The sequence below is a fragment of the Enoplosus armatus genome, chromosome 20 (assembly GCF_043641665.1).
Source record: "Enoplosus armatus isolate fEnoArm2 chromosome 20, fEnoArm2.hap1, whole genome shotgun sequence".
Taxonomy (NCBI): Eukaryota; Metazoa; Chordata; class Actinopteri; order Centrarchiformes; family Enoplosidae; genus Enoplosus; species Enoplosus armatus.
The window spans coordinates 11,697,587-11,724,476 of record NC_092199.1 but is presented as its reverse complement, the minus strand read 5'-3'; the positions used below and the strand labels follow the sequence as shown (position 1 = coordinate 11,724,476).

Below are 26,890 nucleotides of genomic sequence, written 5' to 3'. Positions count from 1 at the left end.
TTACTTCTCCCCGCCCTTGTGTTGTTCTTATTGGATAAGACCTGTGGGGGTAGGGGTTTATGTTAATTAGTTTTGTTAACTTTACCTAAGTGGGGTAACTGTTTATATGGGATAATGACTGTGGCCTTGATTTGCTGACTTGATAACACAAGGAGGGGAATACGCGTCAGCATAAGTGAGAAAAAAAGAAAAAGAAAAGACAGACAGGAAAGCACTAGGTGGCAGAAATGATTTGCAAATATTTATCAGATATACACCAGACATAAAACAGTGTATAATACTAGTAATTATTTTGCTGAAGCAGGGTTGACAACAAGTTACCTAATTAAGCATGTATCAAGATTTAGGGACATTTACGCAAACAAGATTATGTAAAACAGTTATTTGTGTCGATATATAAAGGTCTGTGTCTGGAGCTTTGCATTTAGTACAGGTCGTGGTTGTCTAAGATAAGTCAAAATACAAAAGAGTCAAAGACATCTACAACATTTCACTTACATAAACACAAAAATGTGCCGTTTTGCCGTTTGTTTTCAGCGTTGGCAGTGCGAATGAATGCATGATGGTGCCCACGGCAGCCTATTGGTGGCGTTCGAAGGGGGGCGGGACTTTCATGTAACATGCGCTGTGTGATTGGTCAAGTGGCTCGTGACGATTTACGGAAGTAGCTGAGCCCTCTGTTGTGTGCATGGTTGGAGCCACTAATCCAAAATATGGAACAAAATAATGGTAGGACGAAGTTACAGGTTACCAACAGAGTTCATTAGGAGGTTACGTACCTACTTGTGTACCATCCGTACACGAACTGTATGCTGGTTCTTTAGAGATGGCAGCTGTCAGAAACTGCTGCGTGTTTGATAATAGTTACCAATTAATAGCTTAGCTAACTGGCTAGCGAAAGCTAACTGGAAATCAGCTTAAGTTTTTAGCTCTGTCAGCTACCAGAACGTCCAACATCGGAGCTGACTGAGGGTTTTATTAACTTAATGTATATATGTAAAAGCTATTATTTAGTTAATAATGTTAAACACTATTCCAAAGGAACTCTAACCTAGTTATGCTGAACTTGTGAACTCGGGTGATGAAACGTGACCCCGGTCTCTAACTGCGACATTTCTCTCTGACTCTCGTTTCTGGCGTTTTTATTTGACAGTTCAAATCACAACTCTCGTGACAGTTGTGTCCTAATTTACTGACAGCATTTCATGTATCTGCTGCGCTCATTCTGAACTAACCCACGTTTTTGTCCTCTTCATATGAGACGGGAGCTTGGCCCAGGTCCGGCATGTTGTGTTGGTCCTGTCTGGGAAGGGAGGCGTAGGTAAGAGCACCATCACCACAGAGTTGGCGCTGGCTCTCAGGCATGCTGGGAAGAAGGTGAGCTCTGAGACCAGCTGTGTGTATGTGCAGCAGAATACAGGGTGTCAGTACATTCTGACACGTTATCATATTTACAACACACAGAAGCTATTAATGCCACTATAGGTGGTTATGATGCATGTATGTATGCATTGTCTGTCAGATTATATGTTATATGTTTAAAAAATGTAGGACCATCAGACCACAGCAAATTCCTTGTAATGTATGTTACTAGGCAATAAACAGTTTCTGATTCTGATGTACAAATACTTATTAAATAGTCTGTATGGTGCTGACTGACTTGTGTTCATACAAATGGCAAGAAATGAGGGCAGAAAAAAATGGACTAATTTACAAAGCTCTGTTCTTTAGGTCGGCATCCTGGACGTTGACCTGTGTGGGCCCAGTATCCCCCGCATGCTGAGTATGGGCCACCCTGACGTGCACCAGTGTGACTTAGGGTGGGTGCCTGTCTACACTGATGCCCAGAAGAACCTCGCCCTTATGTCCATCGGCTTCCTGCTGGAGGACCCAGATGAAGCAGTCATTTGGAGGGGCCCCAAGAAAACAGGTATGCTCTTGTTTTACTGGTCCACCACTGGTCTGTGACATTATTAAATAGACCTGTCATCTTCCCTTGTCCTACAGCTTTGATTGGCCAGTTTGTGTCAGATGTAGCATGGGGAGAGCTGGATGTGCTGCTGGTGGACACACCGCCGGGGACGTCTGATGAGCATTTGGCGGTACTGGAGAACCTTAAAAAACACAGAGTGGACGGAGCCATTTTGGTCACCACACCTCAGGTAAACCACTAGTCTGGAGAGGTCCTACTGTCCATAGTATGAGCAAGAAGACTAAATATAGCATCCTATACATGTGAATCAGAATCAGAATCAGAAACTGTTTATTGCCAAGTAACATACATTACAAGGAATTTGCTGTGGTCTGAAGGTGCTATTATTTTGATAACAAATAAGTAGAATATAAAAGCTAAAATAAGAATAAAAAGGTGAAAGGTGAAAGAGGAAATTGATCAGCTCTGTTGCTCAACTGTGTTATTGCTGCCATCTTCATACCTAAAAAGCTACCAATACACATGTACATTCTATAAATCCCCCAAACAGTCAGATTTAATGAGATTGACCACCTATTACTGTTCTGTAGACTGGACCCTAACTAGAAAGCTTTTATAAGATGCATGACATCCAGTGAAAATTGTTCTTTCCGTTCTTACGTTGGCTACAGGCGGTATCTACGGGGGATGTGAGGAGAGAGATCACCTTCTGTAAGAAGACAGGTGTACGGATCCTGGGCATCATTGAGAACATGAGTGGCTTTGTTTGTCCACACTGCTCAGTGCGTACCTTCCTCCAGTTAATTCATGTCATCTAAAAATCAGTTGCTGTAGTGTCTATTTTAAATACGCAATGTAGATATTCACCAGAATACATACATGCTTTTTTTGTGTCAAATTCAATGTAGTCAGACTTCATCCATTTTAACAAATATTCTTTCTTTCAGGAATGCAGCAATATATTCTCAAAAGGCGGCGGTGAAGAGTTAGCCAAGCTGACTGGATCAGTATTCCTAGGTGAGATCAAAGGGATTGAATTACATGTAATGTTATCTTCCAACCACCAGATGTCACAACACATTGTGATTGCACATCACTCCTCACCCACCATTCATAATTTAGGAGGCATTTTACATCACTGCCATGCTGCTAAAATGGTCGATCCAGATTTCAGTGCAGCAGCAGGTTTAAAATACCTCGATGAAGGCACGACACACAATAATCAATAATTCTTGGTCAAATTAATAGATAATTTCACGGTTTCCCTCAGTGCTTATCCGCTTTGTGTGTAGATCAATCTCTTGAGTAATGATGCAGCTAATTCAGCTTACCCTGTGGCAGTGAGAGGCCAGCTGTGTCTGACAGTGTAGCATAGCTTTTCGCCATGCAAGTATTTGATCAGTCAATGCCTCTAAACAGCCGCTTGAGTCTCACTATTGATAACACTGGGGAACACAATTTTAGTTTTAGAGTTAGGTCTGACAGCTGTTTTTAACTAATTTTTGGGTGCGGAATCCAAATTGATCTCAGTTTTTCTCTATCACGTCAAGTTTTTGAACTATAGGATCCCCGTTTTCTTAAAAAATATGAAAAATACTGTACTTAACAGATATGTGTGTGATAATACTGACCTATTGGGAGCTGCACACACCTCTCACCGCACTGTCTCAATTATGACTGCTCAAACAAGTTGCCACGTAGCTGTAGATGAGTCCAATCGTAATCAGCTGGCAAGTCTTACTACAGCTAATCAGTGGAATTTTGCTTATCTGGAGGGTAAGCTGTGGAGAAAAAACTTGACGTGCTAGAAAACAACTGACTGCAATTTTGGAATCAGCATGCCAATTTTAGTTTTAATCAGCATAAAAATCTAACTCAACAGAAAATTTTTTTCAAATTGTTCCCCAGTGTAATCATTAATTAGTACGTCAGTTGAGAGCGCTACTTTCAGGCATGGGGTGAATCATTTCTCAGCAGTGATGTATCAGGTGTGATATACAGTGGTGCTATTAACTGTAAGAGCAGGAATCAACATTATGTCTTCACCATTTCAGGTTCTGTGCCCTTGGATCCTCTGCTCAGCGCCAGTATAGAGGAGGGCAAAGACTTCACACAGTCATTTCCGAACAGCGCCACCTTCAGTGCCATCAGCAGTATTTCTCAGACTCTGCTAAACAGCCTCCAGACATCTTGAGCCGTGAATTTATTTGCACGACTGTGTTCTTATTTTGGCACATAGGCTGTGAGAAAAGTAAGGTATAATGCAAATATTGGTCGTTGTGTAAATGTAATGATTTTCTACGTTGCATTTCTGTCCTGTACAGTTAAACATCAAATAAAACCATTTCTTGATTATTTTGTTTTTTACCTTATTTCAAATCTGTATCTGCGAATAGTACAATGCAGGCTTTGTTTGCAGTTATCTTTCAGTGCTGCAGTTGCCATTCTTGAGGCGTGAACCACAGGGCGGAACAGGAAGACATGAATAGTGTAAAACTGCAACTTTGCAAATCTTATCTTCAATGTAGAGACATCATTTGAAATGTCGTCATGCGGCCTGAATAAGACTCAGAAGTAAAATGTATACAGCACTGAAAACACATTGTGTGTTTGGAGGCCAAGTCAAATCTAAGTTGGAATCTTCTTTAATTCGATTGTGACACACACGTCGACACATCAGGATAACTTCAATACCAGTGGTAATACAGGATTGTAGATTGGCGCTTCAGTAAATGCGTCAGCAGCAGTTCCATTTTCAGAAAACAAACTCCAGATCAAATTGGACCAGTCCTTGCATGAAACTAGGCCAAACTTAAACACTAATCTCACTGGATCACTGCTGCTCGCTACAAACTATAAAACATCAAGTCTTGTATGATTTAAAGTTTCTTTTTTTTTTTTGGAGGAACTATACAACATTAAACCAGCTTTTTGATCTGGATTAAATCTTCTGAAACTAGCCTGCTCTTCAGCTTCATATCCAACAGCAACAAGACACTGAAACCCATGCAGGATTTTAATGGCTGGAATGTGGAAGAGATGAAGTACAGCCACAGATGAGGGGAGGGGGGGTGAATAAGATGGAGAGGAGATGAAATTTTGGAAATTACACTTGTGAGACCCATCACAGGGCACACACACCTTTAATGCAAACAGCAGTACTACAGGAAAAACACTGAAGTTTGAGAATGTTTGCGTAATGATTAGAATACAGCTACACACAAAACTCCCACTTCACCAGCAACATACTAAAGGCAATCTCATTAAACCAAGAATTACATCCAGAGGAGTTCCAACCACTTATCACAATTACCCCACAGTGCATTAAATCTATCTATATAGATATTTATATGTCTGTATATATATGTATAATATATCCTGGGGAATTAAAGACTTTTGCTGCATTAAACAGTTCAATGAACAATTTCTTATAAATAAAATCAGTGGAAAAAAATCGTAAGTCCATATACACTTCTCTTTACAAATAGATCCTCAAGATTAATGCAGAAATTGTGTCAACTCCCAAGTTGATACGGGAGGAGAAAAAGCTGTGCGGCCCTTTGGTCAGCTCTCTAAGACCAGAGGACAGGCTGCCTCAGCTGGCCTCAAGGCCTGAAATAAGTGGAGGGAAAAAAGGAATCTTCATCATACAACTGTTTTGAGAAACACACACGCACACACACAAGACAGACAAATCACTACATTGCGCATTTACAAGTTGACTATCAAATTGGAACGACTGTACACATTGTTGAGATAAGACCATATTTATGGAGCCATTTTAATTCATTTTTTCCCCGCCTTCACTTCTTTCATTTTGTGTGGCAGAAATTTTACAATTTTTTCCCGTTTTACACTTTTTCTCCAGCAGCAACATAAAAGGACAGATCTTGTAGTGGAGATGTTTGGGTGTTTATTTCGTGGAGAGAATGAGGGCGACAATGAGCCCGTAGAGACCCAAGACCTCAGCGAAAATCAAAATGAGGATCATGCCCACAAAAAGCCTCGGCTGTTGAGCTGTGCCCCTCACACCTGCGTCGCCCACGATGCCAATTGCGAAGCCTGCTGCCAGCCCACTGAGGCCCACGCTCAGCCCAGCTCCCAGATGGAGGAAACTCCTAAACACAGAGACAAGTGTCAGTCAGCACAAGGGATGCTGAGGATTACTTCATGATCGAGTAATCTGGGATAACAAGTTAAGCGACTGGCAACATTTTAACTAAACATGCTAAAGTCAGAGCATCTTTAATATTTGCGCCACTGTGATCAGAGCCTGTAATGCATGCATGGAGTGAGAGGTTTTCCATACAACAGGAGGATTGATGAGGTGATGGAGGTTTGACCCAACTGTAATCAGTCTGCTTTCTACAGCTTTTCATTTAGGTCATATTCTTATATTAAATATGTGTAAGATTTTAAGGATAAGGCTGATGTTATTGTATCTTAATTAAAACTCCGTCCAAAAACAAGTCATATGGCTGCATTGCATCTTATTAGAATGAGACAGCAAATGTACTGTCAAATTCTGTCACGTCGTCTTAACTGCAGACCAGTGTAAACACGAGAACTATGTCCCAAGCGTGTGCAGTGATGTGACAAGACTGAAAAAGAGTCAATAAACTACACTGGCTGTGTTCATTGTAATGAAGATGCATGTCATTCAGTGAAACAGAATGATTCTTGTGTGTTTAATGGTTTATGATTAATGATCTAGTGGATAATGGAGCTACATCAGGGTGGTGGCTTCGTAGAAGAATGAATTGCTGGTTTTGGTCTCTTTGGGCTTTGTTGATAATAAAATGACAAACACCAGCGTCTGTGCAACTGTTTTGCTGTTTTTGTTGAGGCTTATGCCAAGCCTGACAAGTGACATGGCAATATCACTGCTGCCTTAGAACTGATTAAAATCAGCCCTTTCTATTCAATTTTGTCTGAGAATAAAAAAAACTCTAGTGAGATGTGTTGAAAAATGTATGTGGTCAGCTGAACTCACTTGTAGAGGGTGACCCTCTCTGAGATGTTGTTGGCAATCAGCACTGCTACTACCAGGCCGTAGATGGCTATGATACCCGCCATGACCACGGGGATGATTGACTTCATGATGAGCTCCGGCCTCATCACGGACATGGCGGCGATCCCTGTGCCACTCTTAGCTGTGCCATAGGCCGCTCCCAAGGCTGGTAGGGAAGAGAGAGAAGGTAACTTTAGTTAAATAACAAACTAGCAAAACTAGAGTACACACAATAGGCTAGCAGACGGATATCAGAAACCAGAGGGCACAGCTGAATATCAAAGCAGAAGTGAAATAAGAAATTACTCAACAATACAACATTTAGTTTTTGTTCCCCTTAAAAATCCAACATAACTCCACTCGGGGAATTTTGATTGTGTCAAAGGGAAATAACTGATCCCCTTCTTGACGTACGTACTATGCAACCAAAAATCGGCTTTGTGTCAGTTTGTGTCTCTCCTCCTCAAACGCTTCAGCCCTTGTAATTTCAGAATCAACTGCCAGACAGCTGCAGAGTTGTAAATCACCCACTGAATGAAAAATCCTCATTCGGCTTAAGCACACAGGGAACTGCTGACATCATAAGAGAAGCAGGATACCACATCTCCAGAGACAGCATCAGTACAGGGTGGGCACCGGGGGGGGGGGACTAGCAGTGCATGCTCATGCGACATCTGCTGTGTGCTATCTCCAGTCCACACTAGTCTCTGGCTAGCATCTCTGTAGTGTAACGGGGAAGGAGGAGAACAAAAAGCTTCATCAGCATATTAGCTCTGTGGGCCTGTGACGCTGAGGAGAAAGCATAGTGCCACCTACGTCACACACAATCAAGTCTGACTGCAGGAGAGTTAAAGGGGAAATCAATGCTCTAAAATTAGAAACCATACATAAAACAGAATATAGAATAGCAACCATCCATTAAGAACGGATTATAATTCTGCACAACAAAGAATTGAATAGCTTCCAGGTGATTCAGACTTGATCCAGGAGTCAAGTCAAATTAGTTTTATTCATGTAGCCCAATATCACAAATCAGCCTCAAGGGGCTTTACAATCTGTACAGCATACGACACCCCCTATCCTTACACACTCGATTCGGATAAAGAAAAATGTGTAATGTGTACAGAATACACCAACAAGAGATACTTCCTGTCAGAGCAGGGCAGTGTGTCATGAATCAGAGACAGGCTGGTTTGACAAGATTTCCCCAACGGCAGAGATGTGTGCACATACACGTGTATAAATGTTAATTTCCTCCTCCAAAGGAAAAGCAGGGTGAAGTGAAAGCTCAGGAGAGAACACTGACCACAGCATAACATCTAATAAATTTGTCCATACATGCTGTTGCAGTACGTCCACTAATCAGCAGTATTAAACATGTATTTACATGTAATTTATTCTACAACAGTTGAAGACTGAATGAATTCTCACAGGTTTATAGATGCTGAATATAGCCAACTGTGGTTTCTCTATTGCATTGACAAAACATGTTCAAGCTAGTTTTTGCTCGTTTGCAATTTGTTTACAGATGTCAAAATGGCAGCGTAACAGTCAGTAAAACTTATGTAACAGGGTGAAACATCAACTATCTTGCAAGGCAATATCATAAAAGAAAGCAAAAATACATCCTTCAATTAATGTGCTCACCATACCATGTCATACCATATAAACAAGGACCTGGCAAAGTAGTTTTCTTGCCTCGTCATAGCCAACATACCGATGATGATTAAATTGGAAGTCTCTTCAGATATTATCTTGGGAGACAGCCTTGTGCATACAGCCTGAGGTGCCCTGCCCTGTGTCTCTCATTTCTTGGAACAATGTGTTGAGCTAGCCTGGAGATAGTTCTGGTTAACTCCAAGACTAGCTCTGAGGCTTTCTGGCAAATTAATCTAAAAGACAGACAGGAGGATGAGGCGGGCCAATCTTCAAATGTGCATGTGGCAGCCAGCCACATCCCCAACTACTTGCATTGATTTATCATTAGACGGATGCCATCAATACAAGGTTAAATCACTCCAGCCCATCTACAGAGATGTGTTTGAGTAAAACTGGCACTGTTTTGCAAGCCCTGACAAATGCCCAAGAACAATAGTCTTTTTGACTTTTTGTTTTGACTTTGTAGAAGTGCCAACCTGGCAAATACTTTAAATCCAACACAAGCTATGTGGTACATCACATCAAACAAATTGACTTACACCTGCATGAGGAAGCACACACACCATTCTTCAGCAGTTCAATATAAAAACTGACCAAGATAGCAATGAATTGATATTTTTTCCAAAACAAACCTTGTTATTTAGCTATACAAAAAACACCTTTAGGACAATATTGTAGAAATACTAAGCTTTCTTCTGAACAGCCGTTTCTTTCAGCCATTCAGCCTTCCATAAACAACCAGTGTCATATGTTACCGTCAGTAACGTTATCCTCCAACCCCATTCTTTCTTGGTAAGCTTGGCCTCACTGAGGTGTGACAGGTGAGGCTTGATAGAGAAACGCTGGAGTCCTCAAACACTGCCATTCTGTTCTGACGATTAAAGGTTTGATATGTGGCAGGGCGGCTTCTGCAGCGGTGTGGAGGGACAACCTCTGGGTTTTAATCCTAATCCCCTCAGCTTAGGTAAAGAGCTTTTACCCCTTTTCTTTTTTCCTCCCTGCAGAATATTTGATGTATGGGATGCCCTTGTGACGTCTTGTGATGTCAGAGGAGGAGGTGCCTCCAGCTAGGGATGATCTTGCATGCAATATGCCCACGCAACAGACGGCAGATTGGTCTGCTCTGAATAGTGGGTTAATGGGGAAGCACTAGTTTTAAAAGGAATGAATGAAAAAAAAAATCAGAAAAGTCATAGTTGTACAAATGTTTTCCTGTCTTACAGAACTGCGTACTAGCTGTAGCCTTTCACTGTGTAAAACCACGAGGCTGCATGCAGAAATATGAGACTTGCTGACCAATCTATTGCATCAGAAGCTGAGGGATGTCTAGAGCATATATGCTGCCATCATCAATTACACCTCTCCATTTAAGAGAGTGTGTGTTCAAGAGAGAGAGAAACAATGTGAATGTGAACTAAAAAGATTAAGCAATTGAAATCACTGTCGATTAATGACTAAGTAAAACAAATAAGTAGTTACTACGCTATCCTACTGAGAACATACATGTCAACAATTACATAGGAAATTGGAAAAGACAGAGGCTGCAGAGCAAGAGACGCACCACTTTGCAGGAGAAAACAGAACCACTGTAAGACAGCTATCATGGGAGTGGTGGTCCTAAGATCACAGATAATGGCACCTGGTGAGCGTCACCTGTTCTGAGCCAGGCATCACTAAAGGCAATCCTCACACCAGGACCTTAACCTGTCACCAGACTTCTAAAACATCACCTGACACCAGAAGATCACAGCAACTTACAACCTCTTCCAGAAAATGGGTAATTATGCAAATGTTGTGCGTTTTGGGAACAGAAGTTACAATGTCCTGTCAGTGACTCCATGACACACCGTAAGATCCTTAAAGCTGGGTGTAAAGTGTGAATCAAGTGTCCCTGTCCATCCCACCACTACCACATCCCTTCCTTATGCCAGCATGATCCCCTCCCTACTAGCTAATTCCCCAGCTGTCACTCCTTCACCACCACAGACTAGTACTACTGCTAGCCTCTAGGCCTGTCACCACCATGCTGTCCTTGCCTATCGCTACACATTAAACCTGAGCTATGACAAGATCAGGGTTGGCTTTGGCTTCCAGCTGCTTCTCCTTTCCGGGTAGGGCTGGACAATATAAAATCATAGTTGTATCATGGGATGGTTTTATAACATGAATTGTTGCTATTGTGCTGCCTAAGATAATACTTTAAACAGCAGTTGATTGGCTAGATTTCTCTTAAAAAGTTCCGTGGAAACATGTGGATGTATACATCTTCTGATAAAACAAAAAAAAAAAAAGTGGGAACAGAATCCAAGGTTACATTCGGAAAATGCTCTTTCTAAATAAATTTCACCATCTTACACTATAGCCATTCACTGGCGATGTCTGTCAATGAAAACCTATGTACCATTCACCAGCATGTACAATTTCCCCCCGGGGATCAATTAAGTATTTCTGATTCTGATTCATAACTGAGCCAATTTTGCCAAAAGGCTTTGAGCTACAGGGGGTCAAGCCCTCTGCAAGATGGCCATTTAGTAGCTTGTAATTGCACCAATCCCACCCAATTACCCTAGTCACATATAGGCCTTTGCTGCAATACAGCATACCATTGGCATATGCTGTAATTCTTGTCTTGGATTAAGGAAAGCCCAATAATAAACTAGGAAAGGATCCATAAAAGTATGGCCAATTATAAAACACGCCAGTTTCAAAGTTCACCTCCTGTGCCATTTCGCACAGTCTATCGAAAAACACTGATATCAACAGTGGTGTCACACCCTGTATCTTTTGTCAAAATTACCCATATTTTCTTTTAACAACTTACATTTAGCGTTATATTAATATTTCATAAGATTAGTAAGCAGATGGTAATTCAAAGTCAGAAGTCTCATCATGTGATCATCATGTGACCTTCTGTCATTCCTTCGAGCAAAAAGGAAGCTAAACAGCTGATCCTGGTTTCCAATAGTCATTAAAGTTGTAAGAAAAAGCGGTTTTCAGCTTAAGATAACATTAAATTAGATGTTACACCACCGATTTGACAGATGGTAAATTGATTTTAGAAAAGCAAACAGTCAATTCTACAACGTCAATTCTATTTTAATGTCATTGGTAACTAATCTCTATTATCAAGCTACATTCAATAATTTCGTATAAAACGTATCACCTATTGCTTTTAGCACGCTTAAACCCTGCCTGCAGCTGTGTGGCACATTGCAGAAAAAGGTGGGAATCTACATAATCCATATAACGTTACCTCCTGCTAAATGTAACAAGCTAACAAGCAGCCAACTGTGTAAATAAATGCAATACATTATGACACTTTTATAATGAGTGTTAACCAATCGGCACCGCTTTAATAAAGCATCCTCTGATCAGTTATCATTCCCTGTTTTGTCCTCTCTATTCAGATACCATACTCAGCTAACGTCAAAGCTAACTTATGTAGTCGTCATCAGCTAGCAACTCGCCTTGACTAGTCTTTGCAGTCTGTCGTTGAAACAGAAAGACTAACAGCGATAATTATGCTAACCAACTATTGCTAACTAAACATTGCCATGTTAGGAATACACCAAAGTCAGTGGCTGTCCCAGCTAGCTATTAAGTCTAAATAAATGACAGCTCATGATTAGCATTACGACGTTAACGTTAGCAAGGCTAGCGGATGGCTTTAATAAACGAGCTTCAAGAGACGCACCATGGTTGACAATTTAACTGTTGGGGATGATACGAATGCAAAAGTGGTTAGCAGCAATTACACACAAGGACATTTTGTAACTAATAAACAGCTTATATATGAAAGGTGATAAGTGTCATAATTACCGCTGAACACCATAGCCGCAGAGGCACCCATCACTGCGAAGAAGGGAGAGTATTCGGGGCTTTCGGCCGACATTCTTTCTCACACAATATAAAAATAAACTAAATATACAAAATTAATTTTTAATGTCGACTCAAAAATCGCACTTCACGAAACCTATCGAAGGCCACAGGCTTTAAATGAAAAACCGAGTATACCAGGAACCGTCTGACCACCTAAGTAGCAGTGTAAACGGGATAGTCACGACTCTTCTGATAAATACCCGGCGCAGCAGTACAAAATGGCGAAGCGGAAAATATCACCTGACTGGCCGTACGGATAAAACCTATCATCGACTGGGTGTGGGGGGCGCACTAAAACAAAGTTCGTTAATGATATACTGTGCTACACAACGCATTTTTGAAACAATAATTGTGCATATAAAATAATAAATGACTTATTCTGTACAAAGAAAGTATTTTATATCTTTGTTTCTTTTTTTTGTTTGTTTGAAGGTCACCCCTATGGGCATCATTTTGGTGTGCTCCGCTGCAGGCTTCCCCTTTGATATCTACGCATTCACCCTTCAAAAGCAGGAGGATGGAATGATGGGGATAAGCAAGAGGGTGTGGAGACACTGCTAATGTAAAGAAAAATAGTTTTTGAGTTATCTTAGCTATCAAGGAAAGAAAACCAAGAAAACACAGAATTTCTTTTCGATGTCTAAATACATTATGTTATAAATCAGACTGTATGTTACATGAATGTCATGTTCCAAGAGAACACCATTTAAAGTGACCTTTCTTAATACTGAAATCCCTAATGTTGCACATGTTCAAACACATTTCTGCATTTTGCACCAGGACTCTACCATGAGGCGGAGGGTGGTTTACAGTCAGCTGTGATATGCAGCAACGTGGAGCGTGACAGTGAGAGAATTTGAGGCTGAGTGTGTATGGTTGAGTGTGCATGTGGTGGGGGGAGGGAACCTAGAATCCCCATTCCACTGTATAGCTCCCAGCAAGTGAGATCCTGAGAGAGGAGGGGTTGAGAGAGCTAGGACACCATGGGAGAGATGAAGTGTGTATGTGTGTGTGTGTGTGATAGAGAGAGCTTGTGCAGTCCCCATGCCTCCTCCTCCTCTTCCTCCACCCATCCCTCCATCCTGCTCTCTCTGCATTGCCTAGTCTAGTCAGCACCAGAGAAGGACCCCTCCCCCCATATCACTGTAAAGCCCCATTGCTCGTGATGCAATTTCTACACCAGCATCACAGGCCTCCTTCCTTTCAAACACCTCACTTGGCCAACATCTTACTCCAGCTGCCAAATGCAAGGCTGCATTATGCAAGAAGAATAGATGATTTTGAGGCATGAGGATGATGTGTGTGTGTCTAGTGATGATGCATCGATAACAAAAAGGTCACAGCGAATGAGATGAGATGATTTTCCCTTCATTTCCTCTTTCTCTGCTAACTGGCTGAACACTTACTGACTCTTGTAGGTGGTTAGCGGCTTTTCTGTTGTGGTTATGATGTTCCTGTTTGGGATATATACTCATTGCAGCCATTTGTTTCCTGTTTGTTTTGGGTGGATGGACACAAGGATTAGGTGGAAGCTCTTGTCCTTGAGTAGCACTGATCAATGGGTTGTAAAAGGAGAGGATAAGAACATGGCATATACTGATGGCTGGTCTTTGAGATGCTATTTAAGGAAGGGAAAGAGGGAACTGTGAGAAATTCTCACGAGGGCATGATTCCATCAAGATGCTAGTCAAGATGCACCATAAAGCATTTGCTACCAATTGTTGATGTACAGTATAATGTGATTCTAGATATGCAGGCAACACTGTTGATGTGATTCTAGACATAGATCCTTCATCTTCACATGGTTATGGTACGAGCAGGATACAATTCTACATAGAGTCCTACCCTGTGTAAGATTTGCCCAGCATCTAAATAAAGGAAGTCACGGAGCTAAGCTACTCTCAGGTTTGGCATTTTTCCTGTCTGGGCTGGTTTCAGCATGTGACCAAAAACATAACTCTATCTTTCATTCTCACTGGGATGAAGAACTCAAACATTTTCCAACATTTTTTTTTTTAAATTTAATCCTGCATTAATAACAAATCTTTGTTTTCCTGACATTAGCCTGAAAAAATAATGAATATGAAGGATAAATATACAGTCTATAAGGAAGATTTGTGATATGTAATCAGCAACACTGCATAGTTATTGGAAGGAGAGACCTCTCCCCCTCACAATAACCACATTGCAATATTTAGTCTGTGAATGAAAAGAATATATGTCGGGACCTCCTTCGTCTGCCTCTTAATCCCATGTCCACAGCTCCTTGTTATCTGAGGGGCGGGGGCTGGTCAAGGAGAGACCCATCTCAGTGTAGGGTTAAACACTTAAGCATCTTACATCTAGAGCCTGGAAAGCATGGTTTTCAGGAGATGCACCAGACCAACACCCAGAGGAGCAGCTAAAAATAGAAGTGCATGTGCGATTAGCAGAGTGTGAATCCTGAATGAACAGCACAGCCTCGGCAAGACGGAGTCAATGCCGCTTACTGTAAAGAAGGAATTACTCCACCACTTTGCCTTCTAAGATACTACATTTCTCCAGATGCATTAGGCTGTGCCACACCCACTGAAAATGAATTGTCCATACATTTTAATAGAGCTTCAAAGCACAGTATCAACATCGATTGACATCCTTTCATACCGTCTGTCTGACAAAAAGGTCAAGAGGATATCACCTGCTGTCAGTTGCCAAATTTGTACTGTGTATAGCAAATACAGTGACTGTATATATAAGGTTTGATTTAGTTCAATTAAATTAATTCTGCAATACAGCTGCTTGTTCAAAGGAGAAGGCTTTTACAGATATATTTGTAAGTATATCTGACTCATCCCTGCTAAATATTTTCCAGTCATGCAGGTCACCGTCAGCTTCCACAAAGCAGAGACATCCAAACAAAAAATAGACACCGTGCATCAAGAAGTGTGTATGAGTAATTTAGCAGTCACACTGTTAGCATTTCAGACCCAGACCTACCTACTGTTGATATGTTACTTGCTACATTGTCACTCTGCTCAAACTAGTGTTGGTGTCATTAAACTACAACGTTTTACACACTAATGCAGCTATTTGCAAGTTTTTCTATAAAGAAAAGTTATTTTCAAATGTAATTTTAAAATGAGAAACAGTTTGCATTTGGTTTTTGGTGCTAAAAAGATGCACAGAAAACATCAAGTCAATGAAAATCATTGAATGACATGATTTTAACAATAAAAAACATTTAAAGATATAATTAACGGTATATAATATAATGGTAATTTTGGGAACAAGCAGACTAGCTGTTAACTACTAGGAGTAGAGTAAAACACAAGAAGATGGAGATCAAGGGGCTGGATTCGTGGTCAGATGACTTTAAAAGGCATGTGGCACACTTCTGTGACAGCCTGAAGAAATGTAAACAGGGACAGAGATGTGATAGATTTGGAAGAAGAAAAAAAAAGCAGCGAGTAGCAAGACAACAAAACAAAGACTGAGACACTTGCGCTACTGAAAGCATATTGCTGTATTTTCACATGGAGAATACATTTGTAGTTACTCAATTGATGTTTTACTGCAGCACATGTTTGAACACACAGATACAAATAGGGTGTATCACCCCAACAACACTGCCAACAGGGCACACTTTTGGACTTTTGTTACTATCTTCACACTGAAAAGGACGGAAGTAAGAGGAAAATGTAATAAGAAAAGAAGGATGAACAAACTGCATTTATATCCATTACTTGTAAACCATAAACACCTCTTTGTTTTTTTTCTTTAAAAAGGTTTGTACTGATATTCACATGAATATTCATATACTATACAAAGAAGAAACTGCCACCCATTCAAAAGAAAGCTTTGACGTATGGTGCAAAATGGCAACACTCATATTCACCACTGATATTCACAAACATTTACCACATTAATTCATTTAGCTGATCCATCACATATGTACTGCAAATCAGAAAGGGTGGGAAAATGTGACAGGACCAAAAATCTAGCTGACCTGGTACAACTTCACTACGTCTTAATCTTAGTATTCCAACATTTAAAAACACGTCTCACCAAATCAACTCTCGACTTCACACATTTTATCGTAAACCTCACTTCATCAACATGGCTGGGTAAATAACCTTTTTTTTAAGGACTGCAGAGCTGCCTATACAGTAAATTTGGCAGATTGAGTAAAACCACAGAACGTAAAAGACTGAATTTACATTAAGAAATTCAAATGTTTCAGCTCAGCATGAACACAAACACATCCCAGCCAATATTACCAGACACTTTAACACAATTAGTACACCATAATACAAATCTGTAAATACAAAAATAAACAGAAAAACAAAAATGTTGAAATTTTGATTAAATGCATTAATAAATAAAAAATAGTTAATCATACATGAATTTGCAGGACGGATGTAGTTCTAGTTTGCATATCTGTGTTCTCCACCTCAAACACTTTGCAGGACATTTTATAATCAAGATTTTCTGTTTTAAACATGTTTAAGTGTTAAAATTTGTCCATGTCTATATGGATCTACATGTATGTGAACAACATTATGAGGCCATGGCATCCTGGAAGCCCCACACTTCCAGCAGTGAAACCTGGAAACTCTCAGCACACAGGGGCGGGTTGTCAAAGGTGGTGCACCTGCCAGTGCGCCCATGGTTGAGCTCAGAGTCAATGAAGAGAGCGTTGCCTTCACCTCCCCCTAATCAGACACAAGAGCACACAGTTTGTGTAAGTTAAAGTCACTAAGTACGAAGACTGCATTTCTGCAAAAGGTTTTCACTTTTAAAAATACAACCTATGATTCTGTTACTTTTACAGGTTAAATCAACCCTAAAATTCCACATTTAATGGTTCCCATGTTTTAGATACAGGTTGAAAAATCCCCAACTCCACTGAACCTGCTCTGTAACTGAAAATATTCTACATTTGGCCAGCTACGCTAGAAAAATACCACTTATAAAACGGACCACAAATGCCAAATGCACAACGATAACATACAGTAATAATCCACTCACCCACTATGATGGAGTCAAAGTTGCCAGCCATGAACATGGAAGTATTCTTGGAGTTAAGGTTGAAGTGGCGGGCGGAGAGGAAGGGCGACAGGTCTCCAGCAGGCTTCTCTGGCTGCTGTAAGCTATTGTTGTCCGAGTTTTGGCCCTCTGAGGAGGCTGTGTCTTCCTGGCCCTCAGTCTTGATGGAGGAGGCTAACTCAGGGTGGCGGATCACTACCCACTCATAGCGTTCCATCTCTGGTTTCAGCTGACAAGGGAAACAGGCATTCATCACCGATTACACACCTGAGCATCACACAGTAAATGGAGTAGTTCTGCACATTTATTTACATAAAAAGAAATACCTATTTCCTTAACAGTATCACTGCAATACAAGGTGACAGCAAAATGATCAACTCATTTCCTATTAAAATATCGGTTTAAATAAAATAAATAAATGAATATCGACATCAGCTCTTGTTGTCTCCATTTTCTTGTGGTGTCAGGTGAGGGCCAGGTCAGATACTACTGGATCAGGTTACAGGAGTTTCCGATCTGTGTGGGCTTAAGTATTAGTGTGTGAGACGACGGTGTTCTGTGGTGTGCGGGCTCAGACAGCCACCGGCTGTGCATCAACACAGATAGCCAAGTAAATAATTCATACAGGAGGCATTAGAGAGCCAGGCTGCTTTGCTATTTCTAGTCCAGGTGTCATCATATTAATACTATCACAAGCAGAGATGCATGATGTGTGGTTGTTTTCACAGAGGAAGACATGGCAATGTCAGTATGGTGAACTGTGACCTACTAGGCTGGCTTTTCCAAATGAGAGCCTGACACCAAGTGGGGCCAGTGACACTGAAATCCAGAACATGTGAAACCAGAGTGGATGGTACCCTCTGGTGGCTATGTTTTGGTACTGCTCAAAATGAAAACCGTCTCCCTTCAATCGATCCCTAAAACCTTCTTAAAATTCACCTACATTAACAAAAAATATATATATTTATTTTGTTGAATGGAAGCTAATAAGCCAAATACCAAAAATAAAACTCACCCTGAAGACAAAGCACTCTCCTGTGCCAAAGAAGCTCAATTTGTTGCCTCCTCTCTTACGTTCCTCCCAGTCTGTGGACAGGAAGGCTCCACATACCTGAGGCAAAAAAGAATTGGCATTAGTAGGTTTATCTCTTCAATTTGTTCACCTGCAATGTCTTCATTCTCTAAATATAAAATTCATATTAGTGAACGATTGCTATCTGTAAGCTGCCAGTGTTCACACTGGAATCCCTTTGTAGCACCATAATCCAATCATACAACACCTGTGTATTCGTGACCTCTGACACCAGTTCACAGTGCCCAGGATGAGAATAAAACCTGAGTCTATTTTGAAATACACAAAGCTATGGTCGACCTTTCTAGTTTTTGAGAGGAAAAAACATGTAGGTCAGTACAGAAGTGCCTGTAGTACACACCACATGCAATAGCAACTTCTGTCAGGGTGCATTTTGCTGACCAAACAGGAGTGCAGCTGCAGTGGACAAGATCCATTTACCAGCATGTTCCACTTTGACTAATACCCAAAAGTGTCTGAAATAGGAAGTGCCTGAGACAGAAACTAGAGTGACACCAATACAATATTTTATTTGGCTCCACTTCAGCTCACTTTGTATCTTAAATATCAAGGCTGAATATAAGATTTACATCATATTTAACAGTCAGGTGGAGAAACCTGAATATTAGGATGGCTTTCCGATCAGGATGTCATATCCTATGTAAGTGTTTTAATCATAATAACGTGCATCCTTGATTCCCTCCGACATTATGAGAGAGTGGGCTCTGTGTGTGTGCGTGTTGCTTACATCTCCGTCTGTGGTCCGGATGAGGAGCAGAGTGGGTTCGTAGCCTTCGCAATGTGAGTAGAATCTGGAGGAAAATGTTTAATTCAGGTTTAATTCATTGCAACTTCCACATATCTAATGGATCATCAGCATCATAATTGCAATGCTTTTGTCATGTACTTTGAGTTGCTAGATTTACTAAAGCCCACGTGCATGTACAGGCACTGGTTCAATATAGAACAAAACTCTCAGCTAATGGCTTCTTAATTACTTTATTACAGAATAATTACTGCCGTTCCGGCCGGGTGAAAGAAATGCTTCATATAATAATGCATGACAGTAAAGGCAGGCCTACCGGTTACTGCAGATAGAATCTGTTCAGAAAAGGTTACTTTATTGTTTTTTTTAATCCTTCGTACAACAAGTAAAAATGAAAGATTTTTTTGAGGTGAGCACTGGACAATGTACCTGTTCAGGCTGCAACCATGGGTGGAGGTGGTGAAGAGGAGTTGTGGTTGGCACAGGGCAAAGCGCTCAGGGATCCACGACCAGATGTCCCGCATCTCCTTGGCGCTGACAATCTCTGAGGAGAAGGTGTCGGGGTTTAGTGCCAGCTGCACGTTCCGCCTGGAGACGCCGCAGAAATACAGACGCAGGGAGAGACAGAGAGGTACAGAATGTAGTCACAGTGTATAAAAAATCTCAATCGAAACATTTATATATACTGAGAGTAAATGAGCATTATTTGAAAAGATAAGAAATGGATCTGGAGACTAGCATAGAGAAAAGAACCCACCTAGAACTGTGAAATAACCAATGGAGTAAACACAGGAGTGGAGTGAAGATGAGACAGAAGATGGTGGACGGAAAAACGTGGCACAAACCAAACAAGAAGGAAACAACAACAACAGAATGTGAGACAAGGATGCAATAGAAACTCCCCCAGAGTACAAAGCTTAAAAAGAGCAGGACATTCTTGCCAATGAAGCAAATGAAACTGCTTGAGTAATTAATCTAATCTATCATATATTCTGTGGTGTACACTTGTGATTAATTGTACAAAAAAAGTCTAAATTGGTCCTATTTTTACATTTACATACCACTGTGATTTGATTTACAGCCCAGGAACTGTGTCTTACATTTAATGATGATCATGATCTCCATTCTAACTGGAGATAAACTAAATTTCATTTTGAGTCATAAAAAGGTATTCTTACTGTGTCCATGTCATTTCAAATCAGTTAATTATTCAAATGAATGTACTAGATTCAAGCATAATTCCCAAGTGTTGGCACAAAGACTGTGAGTGGCCTTATTATAAGATTAGCCAAAAACAAAAGAAAACGTTGGATATTAGTAGCTTTATGTTTTCAATAAACAACAAGGCCTCTGTCTTTCAGATTGATGTCAAAATTACACAAAATCTTACTGGAAAACCAGAAAAATGCCTTGCAGAGCTGAATAATTTTCAAATGAGATGATGCTAATAGCTGTGTATACCGGCTAGATATCCATATGATGGATTCCGTGTCCTTTCTGATGCTAGATGTGGAGTAGGTTTGACAAGTAAGGCCACTAGAAGCAGCCTAGTTTCTAAATAAAAAAGGCAACACAAAGATGCTCACAATTCACCACATAAAAACCATATTATTGACTGTACCGCTTCTGTTTGACAGTGATTCCTTTCTGCTGCAGGGACTTTTCATTTGTGAGCTGCAGCAGGGTGATCTCCTTACGGCTAAACAGGCGGATGGAGAAGGCCTTCTCTAGCAGCTTGTCGGGTGTGACGGAGGAGGCGATGCCCTTGATGAAAGCTTGAATGTCCGCCTTAACTTTGCCTGAATCCTGCTGCTGCTGGTTGCCCTGGCCTCCCTGGACCCCTGCTTTATGCTTGCGATAGAACTTGAGCAAGGCTATAGCCACACGGTAGAGAATCTTGTAGCCCTCGACTAGATAGACATCCAGGATCCTGACCACGTGACTGAAAGGCAGGTCCCCCAACACCCAGCGCTGCCAGTCTGAGTAGACTTCGAGCACATCCTGGGCTGTGGCCACAATCAGTTTGTGGGCGGGAGCGCAGTACTTGTTGGCCAGATCACCAAAAGTCATGCTGCTAGACTCATAGGCCAGGAAAGTCTGGTCCAGCAGTCGTTTGCCTGGCTCGTTGCAGGCCAGCATGCGGCTGATGTGCTCAAAACACTGAGCTTCGTCTACGCTGAAGTGCAGCAGCAATGAAGTAACAGCCGGTAGTGATGGGCAGTGGGAGATATCTGGAAACTGTCCAGCCAGGCAGTTGATGATCTGATGGGCCGAGGCTACTGCCTCTGCCTTCAGGCAGTACCGTGGCACAGGACTTCCATCCACAAAATCTGGAAGTGGGATGTGGGAGGAGGGCTTCTTAGTGGCTGCATTTCCCATAATGTCACGATATACTTCTGCATCTGGGGTAACTGTACGACAGGGAATGGCTTTGATGAGCTGCTGGTAGACTTGCGCCCGTAGTTTGTGGTTTTTGGCCCAGTAACCCTGCCGAGCCATCTGTTTGAACTCTTTCAGGTCTTTACAGTCTACCTTGGTGGGCCCACTGCTCTTGGCTAGATCCCCCATCTGGTTCCAGTCCACAAAGCTGCCATAGTCTTCTTCAGCCATGGTGCTGGAAACTTGCTGGACTGCCTGAGTGGGAAGAGAGGAGGGACACTCCGGGGTATTACTAACCGTCTGTCCTCCACACAGCAGATAACTGGCCTATTTCTCTTAACTGCCCATGATGGTCACTGGAAAACACAAAGGAGAGAAAGAACAGCTCAATGAGACATAGACTTGAGATAGTGAGACATGTTGATATATCTGTTTCCATAAGAGGTGGTTTGCAACCAGTTAGGAGGGATGTATTACAAAATGGCTACAGTAAATCTGTACTGTAAAACAACATTAGTCAATTTCACTGATCAAATCTATGCTCTGGTAAAGATCTTCAGATGGTAACAGCGTGTACATGCATTTCATACTTCGTGAAAACAAATCAAGTGAACCCGTAGCTTGAATGGAATGCAGTGCGTGGCTATCTTAGCGATGCCATATGACAGCCACAAAACAACTTCAGATGACCTGTGAAGCACAAACATATCCTGGACAGATATAATTGGCCAGGCAAAGTTTGTTACTAAAGCAATTAAACTGGGATCTCTGGTGGTGAGGGAAATATAAACTATGTGTAAGCTGTAAAATGCATGTCCAAAGATCATTTGCGACATACAGTATACCGAGAATTGTTGTCGTACGATCATCAAATCACTTCACACAACAAGTCACATGGAGATGCGTGTCCAAAGATCACTTGCAATATACTGAAAATGACAGTCATAAAATCATCAGATCATTTCACACTGCCCTCCAACAAGTCACATGGAGGTGCATACCAATACATTACTGCATGTCAATCTGGAACCATTTATGGTGAGTCTGTAGAGCGATTAACTGTCCTACTTAGAGGATATGTTTACCTAAATGTTTCCATTTTACCTTTGACAGAGGATGTAATTTGTAACTTAAAATGCTGCAAACCCAACGGGTTTAACTGCTATAAGGTTCAACTGGGTAGGCCTTAAATCATAGTGCTGATCATTTAAACTGGGGCCACTTACCCCATGATGACAAATTAACTTTGCATACTGTACAGGAATGCTCGGCATAAATAAAAGGGTCCAACGGGTGTTGGAGCTCTGGTGCCGCAGAGTAGAATAATGGAAAAGGTACCTGTCCTCATCCTGATTAGCCAATTTAACAGAATTGTTTTTTAGATGAGAACTAAAAGCAACATTTCTCCCTTGTTTAGGTCAGAATCAGACACAGTCTGCAGGGCTCATAAACCACCAGCAGGTGTTTAACCCTACTGAATGATTATACTTTACAGCCTCCATTCCCAGCATTCCTACACATTTCAAAATGATATCCTAACATCCTTATTCTTTTGACTGTACTTTTAGGGAAGGTTTCCTGTATAAGTCCTAGACCAAGAGGTTTCAATGGGCCAACAATGTTCACAGCCAATAAATGTAGATGAGACATGAGAAATTAGTTGGCAGCTACTCTATATATGTATTTTGCACTGAATGGAACAGCTCTCATAAGTTTGTGTTCATGCATTTTGTTCAATTCCTTTTCAAAATCTGAAAAAATACTACAATCGTTTTCATACTTCTAACGCAATGAGCTACCCATCCAAAGATGACGTATCCTTTTGCAAATTGCATTTACTTAGGGTAATAAATAACTTAATACTGAAAAAGCAAGCAGACGACAAGCCTTAAAGCAAATCTTATTGGAGCTGGCACATTAAACTGCACCTCTGCAGAACTAGACAGGCAGGGTTAGGTATCGTTAACGTTACTGTGTAGGCGAATCAATTATTATCCTGGAGGCTCAGCAAGTACAAAGACATAAACAAACACACGACCATCTGCCACATTGCCCCTGAGCTGTAACATAAGTTAACATTACAGTATCTGCGGGTACCGTTGTGTCAATACACACTGAACTGACAGCTGCAAATGCACGCAAAGCTGCATATTTTCAGTTTCAACCCATTAACGTGAGCTAGCCATCTGAGGTGATCGTAGCTAACACGTTAGAGGAAGCCAGTGCACAGGGGTCACAGGGTATTTAACATTACCGCCCGACTAAATCTGATACACCCTTTTCCATTTACACTTGCCAAGTTAGCATTGCTAGCGTTAGCTAGCTGCAAGCTGCTCCTGTCAGTGCATGTCTGCAGCTAACGAGACCTGGACCAGACACACACAACTAGCTGCCTGACAACATAACACGCAAGACAGACACGAAGCCATACAATTATTAACACCAAAACAACACAGTAAAATGTGCTTGCTAACGTTGCTGCACCAGCTAGCATGGATGTTACCAACCACAAATTAATTTGGTCCGCAGGCTGTCTTGGAGTTTGTTGATGTGGAGAGATTACACCTTCAATTTGCGGAAAAGCGATACATTTCAAACACAAAGCCAGCGACAGGAATACGAATTATCTACCGCACAACACCGAAGACTGGTAAGCAAATGATAAACAAGTGACAGCAAGTAAACTGACGATATCCTTACCTGGATGTGAGATGTCTTGAGACGTGAAGCAGCATTCATATTAAGTTCTCTCGGGCATGCGCAGTACATCCAACCCCGCTTACGGTCCGTGTCTGTGAGCGTGCCGCTGCTGCTGCAGCTGCAGAGAGGGGCTCAGGTGGGCTGGTTAAATAGACACTGTATACAGCCACTTCACAACAGTGTGTGTTGTGTTCTACTTATACCACACACAAATGTCCATACACTTCCATAAAATATGCTGACTGGAGTATTCTAAGAATTCTACAAGATATTAAAACCACTAAAAGTATGATAATGTCCTAATATTACCAACCTATTCCTTTTTTTAGCTTACTTTTCTAAGCTTGAACTTACACTGCTGTGACCATGTAGACATTGCATGACAGATCACAGTTTCTGATTTGTCTTGTTTACTTTCAGACATGCGCTGTCAAATAAGTGATGGCACTGGGACAGGACAGGAAGTACCCTCGCAAGGGCAACAAACCCTGCCTTTGTCCTGTACTCAAAGCAACCGCCCAACACATGACAGTTATTACTGATGATTAAATTGTGGAACCATCATTGCCTTCCACAACAACTCAGGGTAAAATGTTGTTCGGCCTCGTCCCTCTGAAACACATGCCCTCATTTACTGTGACCTTCTTAGTACTGCAATAGGGAAGACAGAGTATGCTTTAGCTAGTGACATCTGAATGTTCAGCTGTTACTGTAATAATATTATATTGCATATAACACTTTGTCTTTTCTTATATTCATCCTTTTTTTGTTTGGTAAATCTTAAACTGTACCAGCCACTTTTACAACACTTGAGCAACCATCTACTGAAAGCACAACAGAATAGAAACTTAAAACAAGGGTTGGTTATATGCTGATGTGTGATAGAGAGTGCAGGTAATCTTGCAGCCTTAGCCAAAGATTTAACAGCATTTGGCTGGACACTGGAGTTAGTAGTAGTAGGAGTAAGAGTAGTTTCCCTCCCAAAATAATAATAAGAGAAATCCATCCACATCTCAGCACCCATTACATTGTGCAGTAATAGTTCCTCATAGCTTAAGTGGCGTCCACAGTGTCTGCCTGGTTTACTTTAAACAACTCCTGCTGATCTATTTGGCACTAAACTGTGTTGGAAAGACGAGAGCAGCCATGTCACATGAGGTAGGCAGAGCATCCTAATCTGCAGGAGTTCCGTGTCATTAGGATGATTTCATGTTTAATTTCAGTCTGAAACATTTGGATCAAACTGAGACATTCTTGTATGGTACTCCCCAGACAGTGTGTGTGTGTGTGTGTGTGTGTGTGTGTGTGTGTGTGTGTGTGTGTGTGTGTGTGTGTGTGTGTTGTTTATGTAAAATGGGTGTGTGCATGCATGCACTGTATTTGGGGAGTGATTATGAAGGAAATTGAGGAAAAGCGAGGAAAAAAAACTTGTGCGAGTATGAAGGATTGTCAGTGAGTGTGTGTTTGTGTGTGTGTGTGTGTGTGTGTGAGAGAGAGAGAGAGAGAGAGAGAGAGAGACAGATGGGTGCAAAGCCAGTAAGCCTTTAGGTCCTAGCTTATGGAGGTTTATGCTCATCAAAATCCTTTCGCTCCGACACACACTGCGTGACGTCACTCCAGTAACCAGCCCAACCCCATCCTCCTATCTCCTACACACACACACACACACACACACACACACACACACACACAAACCAGTGCACACAGAGATGCATACAGACTTGTTTATACACACACTGTATATAGACATGTATAACACATAAGAACCAGGACCTGAAACACTTCCTTCATATCAGACCGAGTCTGTGAGATCTGACCAATCCTGTAAGATTCAATTTAGAATTCACATGGCTTTGACCAGTTCGTCCTCCTGTAAACATGCACCATTAAGAACAGGGTTTCACTCTGATAAACACAGATTAATTAGAGTGCTAGACATGCAATGGCCTTTACACAATTAAATAGACTTCTGTAGCCAAGGGATATTAAAGAATTGGGCTTGATAATTACTCTGACTGGGAAAATGTGGGCAGGCAAATTGAATGTGCAATTGTATTTCCTCTCAGCAACTGTCCTTGAACAAGGCACTAAACCTGCAACTGTTCCAGGTGCACTGTGCAGCTGCCAGTTGGCTAGGTAGGTTGGCTAAGTACATGTTTATCCACAAAAATTGAATGGATGCTAATTTGACTAATCTGTTAGTCATTTGAATCAGTAAAATTTAAATCATTTGCCAGAGACAGAATGACTTCCTGTAGCAATCCTTGTCAAACCTGGTTCGATCAGTGTTTCTTCCATGCATTTGACCTGACACCCAACCAATCCTCCACTCAGGTTCACCTCAACTGACATGGAGGAGCTGGTGCTGTCAGCCAATCAGGGTTCAATGCTGTGTCTGCTTATTTACAGAGGGAAGTAATGTACGGCATCTGGGCCCTGAAGTCGACTGCTAATTGTGTTCATGGC

At 41.3% G+C, this 26,890-nt stretch overlaps 3 protein-coding genes across 4 annotated transcripts; 1 reads left to right on the top strand and 2 right to left on the bottom strand.

Annotated features, from left to right (window-relative positions):
- The first annotated feature begins 673 nt into the window (after positions 1 to 673).
- On the top strand, positions 674 to 4,285 carry nubp2 (nucleotide binding protein 2 (MinD homolog, E. coli)). 2 transcript variants are annotated; one of them, XM_070927169.1, is made up of 7 exons: positions 674 to 729; positions 1,262 to 1,377; positions 1,732 to 1,930; positions 2,008 to 2,162; positions 2,605 to 2,715; positions 2,881 to 2,950; positions 3,988 to 4,285. In XM_070927169.1, exons 1-7 carry the CDS (start codon positions 714 to 716, stop codon positions 4,125 to 4,127), a joined length of 807 nt encoding a protein of 268 aa, XP_070783270.1. In that variant the 5' UTR covers positions 674 to 713; the 3' UTR covers positions 4,128 to 4,285. The 2 variants fall into 2 exon arrangements, with proteins under 2 accessions (XP_070783270.1, XP_070783271.1); XM_070927170.1 differs by lacking the exons at positions 674 to 729; positions 1,262 to 1,377 and adding an exon at positions 827 to 835.
- Positions 4,286 to 4,562: 277 nt separating this feature from the next.
- Positions 4,563 to 12,669, bottom strand: atp6v0cb (ATPase H+ transporting V0 subunit cb). The gene is made up of 3 exons (XM_070926767.1): positions 12,423 to 12,669; positions 6,927 to 7,110; positions 4,563 to 6,051 (listed from the first exon to the last, which is right to left on the bottom strand). The coding sequence occupies exons 1-3, from the start codon at positions 12,493 to 12,495 to the stop codon at positions 5,847 to 5,849; spliced, it is 462 nt and encodes a 153-aa protein (XP_070782868.1). The 5' UTR covers positions 12,496 to 12,669; the 3' UTR covers positions 4,563 to 5,846.
- Positions 12,670 to 15,969: 3,300 nt separating this feature from the next.
- On the bottom strand, positions 15,970 to 24,457 carry tbc1d24 (TBC1 domain family, member 24). Its single transcript, XM_070927354.1, has 7 exons — positions 24,425 to 24,457; positions 20,967 to 22,080; positions 19,775 to 19,933; positions 19,328 to 19,391; positions 18,523 to 18,618; positions 17,490 to 17,736; positions 15,970 to 17,173 (listed from the first exon to the last, which is right to left on the bottom strand). Exons 2-7 carry the CDS (start codon positions 21,953 to 21,955, stop codon positions 17,019 to 17,021), a joined length of 1,710 nt encoding a protein of 569 aa, XP_070783455.1. The 5' UTR covers positions 21,956 to 22,080; positions 24,425 to 24,457; the 3' UTR covers positions 15,970 to 17,018.
- Positions 24,458 to 26,890: the final 2,433 nt, after the last annotated feature.

Coding starts and splice junctions, on each gene's coding strand:
- nubp2 (XM_070927169.1), top strand. Junction 2,163..2,604: donor TTTTGGTCACCACACCTCAG/GTAAACCACTAG, acceptor CGTTGGCTACAG/GCGGTATCTACGGGGGATGT. Junction 2,716..2,880: donor TTGTTTGTCCACACTGCTCA/GTGCGTACCTTC, acceptor TCTTTCTTTCAG/GAATGCAGCAATATATTCTC.
- atp6v0cb (XM_070926767.1), bottom strand. CDS start 12,495: ATGTCGGCCGAAAGCCCCGAATACTCTCCCTTCTTCGCAGTGATGGGT. Junction 7,111..12,422: donor TGCGGCTATGGTGTTCAGCG/GTAATTATGACA, acceptor CTTCCCTACCAG/CCTTGGGAGCGGCCTATGGC. Junction 6,052..6,926: donor GAGAGGGTCACCCTCTACAA/GTGAGTTCAGCT, acceptor CTCTGTGTTTAG/GAGTTTCCTCCATCTGGGAG.
- tbc1d24 (XM_070927354.1), bottom strand. CDS start 21,955: ATGGCTGAAGAAGACTATGGCAGCTTTGTGGACTGGAACCAGATGGGG. Junction 17,737..18,522: donor GAGAGTGCTTTGTCTTCAGG/GTGAGTTTTATT, acceptor TTCCCTTGTCAG/CTGAAACCAGAGATGGAACG. Junction 17,174..17,489: donor CTTTGACTCCATCATAGTGG/GTGAGTGGATTA, acceptor GTGTCTGATTAG/GGGGAGGTGAAGGCAACGCT.